The following is a 14,801-nucleotide window of genomic DNA, read 5'->3' on the forward strand; positions in this document are numbered from 1 at the left end:
TATGTCCCAGAATAAAGTTATTTTTTCATTTCAAAAACAAAAAAGTTTGACAATATTAGGATATGTTTATGAAATTTTCTTCTACCATTAATTTTTTTTTCTATAAAAATCAATCCTATTGTTTTGTTGAGCTGTGATACCTCGCAAGTCCGAATAAAATCTCTAAACCTTTAAAAACAATTGCATTATTCTCTAGGCATCTTGAAATAATTCTTGAACATAGAAAAAATTATACCGGAACATGTATAATTGAGATACAAATGTACTAATGAATGAAAAAAAAAGTAGAAAATAATTGTTGAGGCAATAATTCTCAGAAAATATGCATGTTTTTTTCAAAGTTTGAAAAACGTATTTCATTATTTAAAATGTGGTAAAGTGTATACAATTTTTTACTCATTTATTTTCTCTCCTTATCTCCTTTATTTCAATCTTCTGAAATGCCCATTTTTTAGCCCACCTCCATTACTTGATATCTTATATCCTCCTTTTTGAGGGATTTGTCCTGACTATAAAACATTTATATTATCTTTAGTCCTTTTCTTTTTTTGTAGACTATCTATCTACTTGTCATTCCCTTGCAAATTGGACTGTCGTGTTTCAAACGATCCAATATGCGAGGAACAAAATTGAAATAAAGGACACAAGAAGTATCAGAGATCTTTTTCATGAAAATAATATAAATAAGCACAAAATATAGTATTTTCCATTTTTCAGACTAATGAGTTATCACAGCTTTAGCTATGGTACGGTAGATATTGGGATAGATAATAAATAATAATAGAATTTTAGATATTACTTGGATTTATTATTAATAATTTTTACTAATTTAGTTTTTTCCTCTATATATACATATATTGCATATATAGATAGCTATATATATACTTGAAAATTCCTTATTTCTAACATTTTGGAAGGGAATCCTTTAGTTATAACATTTGTTTATTTTTTACACTTAATGTTCCCTGTTTTTCTCCTTAAAGTATATACTTTTTTTTTTATAATTTGGCCAAATAATGCATCAATTATTAATTTAACTTCATAAACCAATCCATTTTAAACAAAACCGCTTAATTTATAATTTTTCAAAGGAAATATTATATCAATTTATAAACTTTGACTCGGTTTCTTTTTAATTAGCATACATAGTTTCTTCTGTTATTTCGATATTAATATTCACACATATAAACGTTCTCAGCTGAATAAAAAATTACCTCGAAATATATAAAATTTCTTTTAATTTGGTATACACTCAGCTCAAGAGTACCCTTAAAATGACGAATGGACATTTCTAAAGAATATAGGACAAAAATGAAAAGTTGAAGATCCATAAGTCTATGTTCCTGAAGAAAGGACGAAATGGAAAGACTAAGAGAATTTCCACGATCTGATTTGACCTCATGGCATTATTTATTTCAAGATTCTTTCATGTAGTCTTAAAATATTTATATCTACTGTATTTATAATTTCAAAGAATTGGAAAAAAAAATTCTTTTCGATTTTCTTGGAAGTCTTTCAAATTTGAAATAATTGACCATTTTCTCTTCTACTATTTTCTTTACCCTTTACCTTTTAACTATTCTTACATTTTTGAATTTATTCCACCCCATCGTTAACTTTATTATTACATAATTTTAATGTATTTTGTTTTCTCTTTAGTTATGTACGTATGAGTTTATTTAATTGTATATGAAACCATAATCAGTATTTTAAAGAAAAATGTTTTTTCTTTTTTATTTATTTATTGTATTTACATTATTTTATTTTTATTTGGTATAAAACTTGTGTATTAAATTTATTTTAACTTTTACGGAGTTCATAAGTTTATTTAATTCTGTTGTACATTAAAATTTTATCATTAGTTATATATTTTTATCATAATGTTTATTTAATAATATAATAATTGATATTTAGCTTGTTCTTAGCCCAGAATTATTATTTTTTTTTTTTTAGTTACTATACTATAAATTTTATTTAATTTAAAATTTGTAAATTTTGGTTGTATATATCCAATTTTTAAAGCTGCCTTCGGGAAAAGAATATTCAATTACCGTAGTTCTTTATTTTTTTTTCATACTTCGATACATTAGTATTTGTATTTTTTTAAATAAAATTAATTATTATTACTAAACATTGTTAGAATAAAGAAAATAGTGGAAGAAACAATCTTCAATTGATTCACATTCCTTTACAATGATGTAAATATTATGAAACAAGATGAAATAATACATAGTATCCTTGTTTTATTTTAGACAGTTAATCGACCTAATCCTGCTTTGGGAGACAGTTGCTACAGAGACAAATGCATTTAGAATAAATATATTTTTATTATTCTTTTTTAATATACATTTCGCTGCTTTGTTTCAATAGTGGTGCATCTGACAAAAAACATTTATTTTATATTTGACGTATTCCTTAGATTTTACTGTAGACTGTGATCCATTTTTGACAACCCCGCAAGCTTTGGAGCAGTCTATAGGTACGATATTAGAAAAAGAAACGTATATCCATGCAAATATCTTTGGAACACGTCTATTTCTATATGAAACCTAAACTTTTTTTTTGTCAGATGTTCCACTATTCAATGAAATCAGCTATTTAATCTTTGTATCATCATTATTCATCTATACATTAGAAATTTAATTAATAAAGAATTTTAATTTAATATATTTTGGAGAATTGCTGAAAAACATGCAAAATTATTAAACACACAAACTAGCATAATATGCAAGATAGCACCTATGGTACTGTTCTACTAAACTACAACTACAAGCAACCGACACAAACCGTGGCCTGTGAGATGACATACAAGAAGACTGCGATGTGGGAAGAGAGCGATTGCGACGGGGCGACTGAGGAACCCGCGGGCAGCCCGGACCGACTGGGGGCGCGCCTGCCCGGGGAGTAGTTGCTATGGCAACAGCATCCGCACCAGCGCACGCTCCATCCACCCACCCTCTTCTCTCTTTGTAGCCTTTGTCTTTGGCTATCTTCCCGTTCATTCCAATATCTATCCTACAATGGTGCAAATCTTGGTCTGACCAAGGAAATGAAACGAAAAAATAATTTTATTCTGGGACATATGTCCCCTAAGAATAAATACATTGTTCATTTATTAAGATTTTTATCTGGCGGGCATTTACAAATTTTCAGATAGTAGAATAAAATTACATTGGTATATTGGCTTTACTACTGTTTATAATGTTAATCAATATATGCCTATTTATTTTATTACAATGATGTGGAGGTTTGGTTATACAATAAATGAAGGAATAGGTGTTGTTTAAAGGAAAGAATGGATGAGGACTGGCGAATGGAGATGGGACGAGAATTCAAGAAAGAGGTTGCACGTATGACGAAGGATTTGCTAAAGAATACGGTTCTATAGGAGGGCATATATAAATCAATCGGTTGGGATCTGGTGTTTAATGAGTGGATGGATCTATATCTAGGATATAGGTAGGTTTTTGATTTTAAGAACTTGGAATAGGGAAACACTAAGGAAGTATTGCCTTCGGAAGGTTGGGTAGAGCCACTTCAACTCGGTATACCAGCGGGAGACTTGAGAGCGCCTTGGGAATCCAAAGATAAATCTTACAAAACAATTCATGAGTCTCTTCAGTCTCAACTCTAGTCCTGCAGATAGCCCTCTATACACCAAGGATCCGTAGTCGAAATGGGGGAAGACGAGAGAAGATACTAGGAGCTGACGAGTGTTCTGAGGAATGGAATTACGGAATCTTAGGAATTGTTTGAGTACAGTTAGTGATTTGGGAAATGTGGTTATTCCAGGAGAGGTGTTGGTCAAAGGTGACACCAAGGTTTTTATTGTAGGATGGAAGTGAATCGGTTGGTTGTTAAGGAAGCATAGAGAACAGTGAGGGAGGGAATGAAGGAGGCGCTTGGAACCAATGAGAATGGCCTGAAGTAATGAACAATGGAATGATGCGAAGAGATCCAAAAGAGATATAAACATTTTTAATATTTTTTTAAATAAATGTGTTGCTCACTATTTAGCGTTTTCTTTAAGATGATGCGCAATTAACACGTGTTATTTTCGCAACTTATGAAATTAAAATTTCTTACAGGAAATGAATAGATATACTACCTTGTACTATATCTGGACAAATGACTAACTTGGAATCCTCACACAAGACTGAAAAGACAGGAAAATACACGTCGATACCGACTATTACAGCACTTAGTAGACAAACGGCCTAAACTTCCAATCTATTACAAAAGACTGATCTACACAACATATAGCTTTTTGGGACACCACTAAACCTTCGAATTCATCTCGTATCCAAATCCTTACAATCCAAAGTCCTTCATAAAATCCTTAATGCTCCAAACTTTGGCACAAATAAAATCATACATAAAGACCTTAATGTTCCATATGTATCCGATCTAGCCCGGACCAGATATCATCCCTTCCATTATAAACTCCCTAACCATCCAAACCTACTATTTTCTAACCTTTCTTCCTCATCCATTCCTGACAATCCTCCGAGGCGCCTGGAAAGAAGATGGCCTCGAGACCTACTAATGTAAAAACGCCATTAGAGTGCTACCAATGGGTAGTTTAGATACACGCCTGTATCACTCATTATTAACTTATTGCAAATTTACTAAATGTATTATTATGTACAGTTGTAAATCTCAATAAAGATATAAAAAAAAATTTGGATAGTTTCAAATCGGTAACTAGGTGATAGGGGTACACCTTCAGACGATACAATGAATAAAAGTGTATATTTTTCTGTATCAACTGTCGTTTAAATCAGGATTATGCATCAATTAATTATCTCCAACAAATTAAGGCAACTTTATATTAATACATTTGATCTTGCTAGTAATATTTACACAATTGAAATGTTATTTGAATAAAACTGAGGATATTTTCTTCCATTTTTTACTTTCCTAAAAGGTTTAAGTTTCGAGATTTATCATACCCCTTCTTCAGAACTGCATTGCTGTTAATTTTCGCCTACACAAATTATCATATTATACATAAAAATTGTATATATTTTGTCCTCTTTCATACTGAAATTCTGCTGGTATTTGATAGACACCCGTATCATCTAGAAACTTAACAAAATTACAATATCTGTTACATTCCTGAAATAATTTATTATATATAAAATAAAAAAATGACTATATTTAGCAATGAATTAAGACCCATTTATAACTTATGGGAGTCTTGAGAAAAGAAAAAAACTCATTTCTTTATTTTTTTCCTTTTGTATTATTATTTGTCTCCTCCTTTATTCATTTCAACTAGCTGTTTACTTATCTTCTATTTTTTTAAATATATTTTACAAATTATTCCACCTCATCTAATTCCCTGTTTTATGATTATCCTAGTTTAGTTTACTTTCGACTATTGGATTGTTTTAATATTATCAGAAATGTACTAAAAATCGAACATTGTGGATTTCTTAGAAACGATCCCAGTTTTTCTCCGAATAGAATATCCTTTCGCTATTTTTTTTCCCTTTAGTTAATTATCAAACTCTTTAATATTTGATATGTATTCATTTTTTAATTACTGTTAATAATAAGAACTGGTTATTTATTTATTTAATAAACAAAATTAAAGGTATTAGAGGCGCGCCATGGTACATAAAAATATCTTGATCCTTTTTTTTTTTATTTCTACATCTCTATTATTACGTATTACATACAATCTTCTGCTTATTTTAAATCCCATACTCTATGTCATTTCTTTTCTGTATATAGTTATTGTGGTACATCTTATTTTTAGTTCTTTTTGTTCATTTTTATATAATTTTTCACTTATATTTACTTAATTTTTAACCCCACCATAGTTTACTTTATTTTCATCTAATTATCTTACATTCCCAACATATGTTTGATTGTTTTTATATTTAGCTATATTTTTTACATTTTAAATTTTTTCAGAATAACTTTTCCTATATAATTTGTAGAGGAAAAACTTTACTTCTTTGACTAGTAAATTAATTTTCTTTAACCAATGGTCCTCGCGGTACGTTCTGTCATAGTTGAGAAATTTTTTTTAAAAAACGACAATAGTCACATATCGTTGTCGAATTTCTCAATGTTATCAACACCACTTACTCATTTTTCGCTGGTATTTTTGAAAACGGCAGGATGTGACAAAAGATAATGTTGCAGACTTTGGCTGCCATCTCAAGAAAATATTTCCAGCCCCAGGATTATAAAATAAAGTTTTACCAACCAAGCGAAAGTTATTCATAACACTTACTAATGAGATAATTAGGCAATATTTTGGAAGAAGCTCTTTTAAATTAGAGATATATTGAATATTTTCAGTCGTTTGTTGAGTTCAAAAGAATCGTTTCGGGGAAAAAAAAGTCAATATTAGTTTTCGTTTTTAAGAACCATCACTTTAAGGAATTCAGTGACCTTATGGCTTAGTATTTTAAAGTTATACACGAAAAAATAGAAAACTTTTTTAATGTGACATACAAACTCCTTTTCTCTACTATCTACTCGAACCGTGGGGACTTCTAGTCTGTAGTTCGAGAAGAATAGTATAATTCTTAAATTTGAAATAGTTTTAGGAATAAAACTATCCCCAAATTTAGATTTCTGTCATTGTTACATGGACTCGCTCTTCTTGTTTTTTTCGAAATGTCGCTCAACTTAGATGGACATGGGTCATGAATAAAATTACGTAATAAAGTTTTAAACATAAAATTATGAACACAAAAATATGAGCAACAATTTCAAAAAACTAAAAGTTGTTGAAGTTTTTTTATTGCACCGTGGCTTGTGCACTTCAGAAACTTGTTTTTTTGGTGTATTAAACTAGGTATAAATGTCATATCCAAAAAATTAGAATTAAAGGACCTTTTTACAATGAAAAAACACCTCTTGTCTCCATTAAATTAATTTAATTAATTTTTGTTTAATTAACAGAACAAATTCAACCCCACTTTGGATTAATATATAAATGGATTTAGACGAGGACATCAGTTCTATCCACTATATGCAATCTTTTTAATTGGTTCTTTCTTTTTAAAGAGATTTCTTCACCAACTTGATTTATTCATTCTTCACTGGATTTACCGATACAATTAGCTAGAAAGGATAGAGGAAATGGAAATTCCCGAAAGGAACACGTCATTGGTGAATGTAGCTGTTCCCCTAAGGATTGAGTTTATTCGGGACATAATCTCAACTAAAACACACAGGTAAGCATATTCAATTTTCAAGGTATATATATATATCGTCATTTCGGTCTAAGGTTAAGTCATCTAGGTCTTTACTAGGTCAATGAAAAACAATCTATGAGAATAATGTGAGAACAATAAATATGCAGGTACCTGCGTCCTTCAAGCAGAACTACCACTACTTCATCTGCTTGACTAAAACTGAAAACAAAGCAATCATTAGAAAGCTAGTGAAATTATCTACAGCTATTTATGCATTTTTGTGATGATCTTAAGACTGCTATCGAATTGCTAATTTCTTATATATTCTTATATTCTTATATTTATAATATTGTTATAGCATTATCATTTTTTATATATAATCTTTTGATCTTCTTTGTGCTTTATTTTGATATACTAATCTTGCTTTTATAATTATTTATATATTATTACATATATTATTTATTTTCATAATTTTAATTTTTTACGTTATGTTCTACTATTTTTGCTTTTATTTGCGTGAAATGTTCTTTGTTTCTTACATTTTAATAACTAGATCGTAACATCGGCCTGTAAAAAAGATATAAGGGTATTTATCCGTATTTGAACTTACTCAAATTAATTATTCTGGAAATCTGAAATCCCGGTATAAACATTTTTAGTATGATTAAACTGTATAAATAAAAACATTCAGCTTGTATTTTACTCTCATTTTTTTTTTTTTTTTTTTAATGAGAGTCATTTAGATACGGAGGAACAATAATTCAGAGCAAATTGTTTATGTTGGGATGTAATTACGACTGTCAAATTATACTCACAACTCCAATGTCCGATCTTGTGCTTTCAATCGACTTGTAGAAGTGAACTGTTGAAGGAAACGAAGTTGTTGAAATTTATCCAGATCCCTAACGAGTCGTTTGAGCTTCATAAATTTGGCCGCCGGAGCCTGTACTAAAAGTAAATGTTCTCCTTGCTCTAAGAAAACATCAGCATGAGTGTACCATGTTTATTTTTATTAAAATTCTTAAGTCTGCATTTCATGTACTATTATAATTAAGGAAAATGATCAATTGTGCTGTACTAAATAAACATAACGTAAATAAATAATAAAAAAATGTGACACCAAAGCTAATTAGTTATATTTAATCTCATTATTATAACTTTGGTACAATTTGTTGATGAGAGTGGTGGAAATAAATCTAAAATTTATCGACAATTTTTACTGGATTTTATAACTATCTTATAATAAATTGCTAAGAGAGAGAAAAGCTGTCGGTATATGTGAGCCGTTGAGTGCAAAATTGTCCAAGTCAAACTTTGAGTTTTGAGATACCCTAATATTTAGGAAATGTTCTATGAAGTTATTAGTATGAAATTATTGTTAGTTTTTTACTGTTAAAATTAATCAAGCACAAGCATATCCGACTATTTAAAAGCATTGTAAGTTAATTCCCTCAGTAATTAATTTAATAATTATTTTTATATTAAAATTTTATTTTGATAAGAACAGAATGACTTTTGCTCTCAACGGCTTATATATAGTCTGGTACAATGGAAGGAGGAAACAATGAAATGAGGCAATACAGCTACGATATTTAGAGTTTATTTTGCATAAGTTCCTATTTTAACGATTACACTTAGAATTAGTTGGGGGAAGGGGATAAATCTAAAACATGAGGGCCTCACAGCGAATGTTGAACAGTGCCTCTCATCTTTTAATCCCGGCACAGGGTGAAGAATAGGAGGAAATTTACGATACATGATGTAAATCATTTTTGTTTTTTGGTAAAAGGACAAAAAGTGATATTTTTGTGTTGGCTGTTTTGTAGATAATTGTTTTTATTTCCATGGGAGACCCGAATCCTCTCGGCCTTCTAAGAAAACTTAAATTATGATGACGGATTCTTTCAAGAAATTAAGCTACACTTGTATGAAAATTGTCAGATTTTTTTTTAAACGGTTTTTGCCAATTTAAGCTTACACGATCCATATGATCAAAAATGTACCCGATACAAATTCGTTTTAAAATTTCATTTGAATTAGCCAAAGGCGAAAATAAGCCAACACAAAAATGTCACTTTTTGTCCTCTTACCAAAACAAAACCAATTATCAACATTTTGTATTGTAAATTTCCTCCTATTCTTCACCCTGTGCCGGGATTAACAGATGAGAGGCGCTGTGAGGTCCTTGTGTTAGGTTTATCCCCTTCCCCCAACCTATTTTAAGTGTAATTGTTGAAATAGGAACATATGCGAAATAAACTCTAAATATCGTAGCTACATTGCCTTATGTTATTGGTCCCTTCTTCCATTGTACCAGACATTATATAAGCCGTTGAGAGCAAAAATCATCTTAGTCATTCTGTTCTCATCAAAATCAATTCTAATATAAAAATAATTATTTAATTAATTACCGATCGAGGAGACCCAAATGCTCCTCAATTAATAAATAGTTTAATTATGATGTCTGGTTCTTACGGATAACTGAAATCTAATACGATTTTATTCTTCCTGTTTGATAGATTTGTTTAACCGAATAATGTCAAAAACCGTAAAAAAAATCGTTAATTTTTTCTGGCTGATCAAAAAAGTTCCCAATGCGATTTCGTCTTTAAATTCTATCTGTAATCGGAATCTGTAAAAGAATCACTCCATCCCAATAAATTCTAGAGTTAAGTGCCCAGCCCAATTTAAGATTAAAGGTTGTAAAATTAACAATACTCTGAACAGTACACCAAATATCTGTATTACGACCAATCGAAAATCAAATCAAAATTGGAGGTCAGGTGGGTGAACATGTATAGTAGGACAATCTGTACATAGGTTTGGTGTTATGAGGTCATAAGTTGCGACAGTTCACTATCAAGGTGTCTACATTCAGCTGTAAGCAGACGAGCATGCGCAGATTAGTTGATATTAATACCAACCATCATCCAAATTATGATAGATGTGCCAGAAGTCTATGGTTTAGAACGCTCGGGTATCGTGAGGGGTTGTTTTTCACCTCCGGACTTTAAAAATAGGACCATTTAAAATGGCCATTTCACAAATAATAAATAAACACTACAGGTAACCTTAAAATACCAAAGGTAACACCTAATACGATTTATTCCTATTTCATATAATAAAGCATTCACTAATTGTTTTTTTCTGTTTTAGAGTGATTGGGAAATAAAAAATTATGATAGTACGACATATTGTCACGAGACGGAATATCATAGTATACACGGTGGTAGTCGCTGTCCCAGTCACTTTCATTATCACCATCACTTTGTTACCTAGACTTTTCTCTCCCATTATTCTGTTGGCGAGGACGCCCACAAACCATTTCTTCAGGACTCCCTTATCATCAATGAACCCAATCCAGCAAGTTCATCCCTTTTTCCATCCTATTAGTATAATCTTGCCTAATCTATGAATGTATACAGTAGTTCAATTTATTTTTTTATTTCATTTACAACTGGAAAACGGGGCTTTCAACTCAGTTTTAATTTTTTGTTTATTCTTAGAAGGATGCCCAGCCTGACCTCAATGGATTAAACTGCTTAAATCTAATCTTAAATATCCCTCAAGTTAAATATTAATGTTTATGATAAAATCAATCATACCTTTAGGATTAGAAAATTTGATTTGATTGAATAATTGTCGATTATGAAAGATATGATATAAATACTGTAACTCTATAATAATTACAGTGATTGATTAGTAGGCTGTGTAATTTAGTAACCCGATGTATTTGGGCAGCATGAATCAATAAAGTATTTATATTCTATAGGTTGCTCAAAAGTGCATTTTGAAGCACTTCCATAGTACACTTATGTATTAAACTACCACTCAAACTTCAGAAAACGTAAACAATAAATAGATCTAACAATAATTCCTTAGAAAATATACATAGTGAGACCCTTCTGTGGCCCAACTGAAGGGTCTCCCAGCCTAATTCATGTTCCACAGACCACAGGTTATAGCCACTGTTCGAAATAATCTAGATTATACTGTAGACTATTTTTTATTCTTTTTTTTCTGACCAAAAACATCACTGATTCCACATACCACCATATGTACATGATATTGAAATTAATTCAAGTCCTGAAAATAAAAGTGTTTCACTTAGTTAAAAAAAAATCTTCAAAGCTTCAACTCTAATTTCCAACTTAATACTTTTTCTTGGAAATATGTAAGAAATTAATAGCAGGCTATGTACATGGAGGTAGAATCGACAATTTCAATTTTTGACATAAAAGATTACTTTTGTCCTTGTATATGTAATTCAGTGCTACTGCGCCAGCTTGTGATAATGAATTAAATTTTTCATTTATTAATAAGAACTGAATATGACAGTTTTTCTCATAACTTCCACATATTACTGAGAGATAAATGCTTTAATATGAATGGTCTGAACAATGCTTGAAGTGCTACTAATTCTTCTTTGATAATATTTATAGGATTGAAGAAGGAAAATGGTGTTTAATAATTTGAACTCATTCAAATCAGTAATGACCTATTGTTCAATGCTGCCAACAACAGGCTTAATTTTTCAGATGCAAATTGTACTGTATTTAGTCTACTAAGCATTACATTATGAATAACTACAATCCAGAATAAATCATACTAATTCAAATAGCTTCTTACACATAATGTATAATGGAATGAAGAAAATAATACTAGCTTATTTCCAATCCTTTATAATATATAAAACTTAGTTACATTAATTTTTTAGTAACCAAACTTATAAAAAATAAACAATACAAAATTGAACTTGGTTTCAGAATAATCTATAAAGGAATACATTTACTTAAATTGTATAACAGTAAGTTGATCAGCTTACAATAAAATGTATGAATTACATCCCCATTTTATTTTAAAATAGTCAATCTAAAGTAAATGCATTACTTGACATTTGGTATATCAGCCTTTTTCTTATCTCCTTTAAAAAATAAAAATCACAAAACTAAAATCAAACTGACAATAATAGAAATATCACAAATACTTTATACTCAACATAAATTAGGTATTTGTTTTAAGGTTTCCAATTATAATTTCCTATCAAAAAACAACAAACTCATTAATGATTTAATATAACAAAGAACAATACCATAATTCATAAACTAACTTTCATCCCGAAACCATAATCACCCCAAAAGTGCCTGTGTGCATACCATACAACCTATATATATACAAAAATGTTGAAAATGTCTTTTTATATGCTACAGCAAAAAAATAATAATTAAAGAAAAATAAATAAAATAAAACTAAGTAAAATAAATAAATGAAAAACTTAAAAATATTAATACTAAACTAAAAAGCTATTGATAATAAGTTAATTTACACAACAATAACAAATACAATTTTTTATAAGATTGATTCATTAACAAGTAACTAATAAAATAATATACAATTGAATATATACAATTGAGGTACCTATTAATTTTAAAATTGCGGACATTTATAAATTCAAAGTCACCATTCCATCACCAAAAACTCACTAATTCAGAATTTATTCATCAAGAAAAACAACTCAGTGACTACCCAAAACATAATTATAAAAAGTGGAGAAAATCGAGAATACTTCAATTCATCTAGCACACTAACAATCCAAGTTTTCAAAATACAAATAAAAACAATTTCACTTCATAATCATGAAGTTTTATTTGGGGTTTGAGGAGATTCAGTAGGCCAAAAGAAATTGGGGATGTTAGGTCCATAATAAACTTTTGCATTAGATGCAATTGCCTCTGTTCGTTTCAGTTCAAGATATTCTGGGGTGAGGAGCAAACGGTTGGCTTCAGCTTGTTTTTGCACCTGGTAAAAATCAGCATCCGTCCTGCTTCTTTGTTTTGCAACATGTATTAAATCTGTGAAAAAATAAGCAACAAATTTTAAGCTAATTGTCAAAAAAAAGAAGAAGAAAAACTGAAGTGTACTCTTAAATTAGTTTCACCTACTTCCTTTTATATTCAAAGTAGTGAAATCAAAATAATAAACTTTGGTTTAAAAACCATTTATCACAATTATTTTTAATACACACAGAGAACTTAATGGTGCTGTTATTAAAACAGTTAAATAGTTTATTTACATATATAACGTCCTGTAAACTAGACCTATTTTAAAGTATGAACCATTAAATGATTAACATACCTTCGATTTCAGACATTCTCTGATAAGATTCCTTCTCCATTATCTTTTGATCAAATTGAATTCGAGAAACTTGAGCAACTTTTTCTGCTTCAATGATCGCTTTTTTCCTCTCAGTTTCAGCATCTTTTTCAACAACCTTCTGATGTTCTTTAGATATAAGTAGTTTAGTTTTTTCATTTTCCCTATAATAAAAGTAATTTAAAATAAAACATTAACAGACATCAGACCTTAATACTATATAAAACTGTATACAAACATCAGTTCATAGTTCTTTCTTATTGTTTCAGGAATTTTAGGCTTTGTGACTCTGACTGCTTGAATTTTAAGTCCTGGAGCCATTTCATTCAAATCCCTTTGAAGTGCATTTTTCAAATTTTCATCAATTTGATCAAAAAGATCAATGTACACCTATCAACAAAACTGGAATAAAAAAATTGTTTTCGATTGCTTTAATAATACATGTACCTTACAATAATACCTCGTGTAAATTATGGACACTACAGAATTGATTCAATTCATGATGCACCTTGTTAAATATCAATGTCTTATCATAATCAGCAGTATAATTTTTCACAATGTCATACACTGTAAAATATGAAACAAATAAACTTTAGAATTTATCTAGTATACAGGAGCTAGTAATCTCACCAATGAAATTTACCACTATCTGCCGAAAGATGATTAACTACTTCAATTCTATCAAAATAAATCATAACACCGCCACTAGTGCCACAAGGAACATTTTTTACCTCATCAGTCTGTAAGGTAACCTAATTTCAGCAAAAAAAAAATTAATAAATTAGCTAGAAAGGTTTGAAAAGGGTATTGTTTAAAATACATATATATATATATATATAACAATACCTGAACTGCCCGAAAAGAAGTAATAAATGGTATCATCATGTGAAAACCTGGTTGACTTGTGGTAGAAAGCAATGCACCACCCTAAAACAGTAGACAATCCAGAAAAGTTATAAAAAAGACTATTTATACCAAGTGAATTTTAACTTCAAGATAAAATGTCACTTACTCTATAATAAACAGCAACATGGCCTTCTTCCACTCTGTGAATGGAAAAGTTAGCCACCATAGCAAAAAATACTATCAAACCACCAAGTATTGCACTTGTCTCAACCATTGTAAATTCTTTGCTAAGAAACAGACCGATTATTTCATATAATGTACAATAATGCAATGAATTTTGAAGTTGTTTGCGTAAGAATCAATAAATTGAATAATGTTAGGAATCAGTATTCATCAAGTATTTTATCTACTCCTCAATAACCGTCGAAATAAAGATAAATGTTAAAAATCCCGGCATACATTCTATTTATTCTCGACTACCACATTGAACGCTATAAGGAAGGAATGTACCTAACGAAGTTTCCAAATTTCAATTCACATTCGATAAGAAGACACTCGAGATATCAATTCCTAATGATAACACCGGTAAGTCGATTCTATTTTCATGGACTTTAACTACATAGCTACACTAATAGTGTTTAT

General features: G+C 29.8%; 2 protein-coding genes across 2 annotated transcripts in view; both read right to left on the bottom strand.

The window, feature by feature from the left end:
* Positions 1–2,878, bottom strand: part of LOC106689627 (uncharacterized) — a 151,176-nt gene extending 148,298 nt beyond the window's left edge. Inside the window, exon 1 of the mRNA XM_014434710.2 lies at positions 2,788–2,878. The gene's annotated coding sequence lies outside the window, so the exon portion shown is untranslated. The remainder of the gene's footprint in view (positions 1–2,787) is intronic.
* A 9,903-nt stretch (positions 2,879–12,781) lies between these two features.
* On the bottom strand, positions 12,782–14,582 carry LOC106689630 (erlin-2-B). Its single transcript, XM_014434713.3, has 7 exons — positions 14,326–14,582; positions 14,160–14,240; positions 13,957–14,065; positions 13,774–13,880; positions 13,552–13,703; positions 13,296–13,477; positions 12,782–13,012 (listed from the first exon to the last, which is right to left on the bottom strand). Exons 1-7 carry the CDS (start codon positions 14,431–14,433, stop codon positions 12,795–12,797), a joined length of 957 nt encoding a protein of 318 aa, XP_014290199.1. The 5' UTR covers positions 14,434–14,582; the 3' UTR covers positions 12,782–12,794.
* Between the last annotated feature and the right edge of the window lie 219 nt (positions 14,583–14,801).

This window comes from Halyomorpha halys, unplaced genomic scaffold (assembly GCF_000696795.3).
Source record: "Halyomorpha halys isolate HHAL.00 unplaced genomic scaffold, Hhal_1.1 Scaffold1419.1, whole genome shotgun sequence".
Classification (NCBI taxonomy): domain Eukaryota; kingdom Metazoa; phylum Arthropoda; class Insecta; order Hemiptera; family Pentatomidae; genus Halyomorpha; species Halyomorpha halys.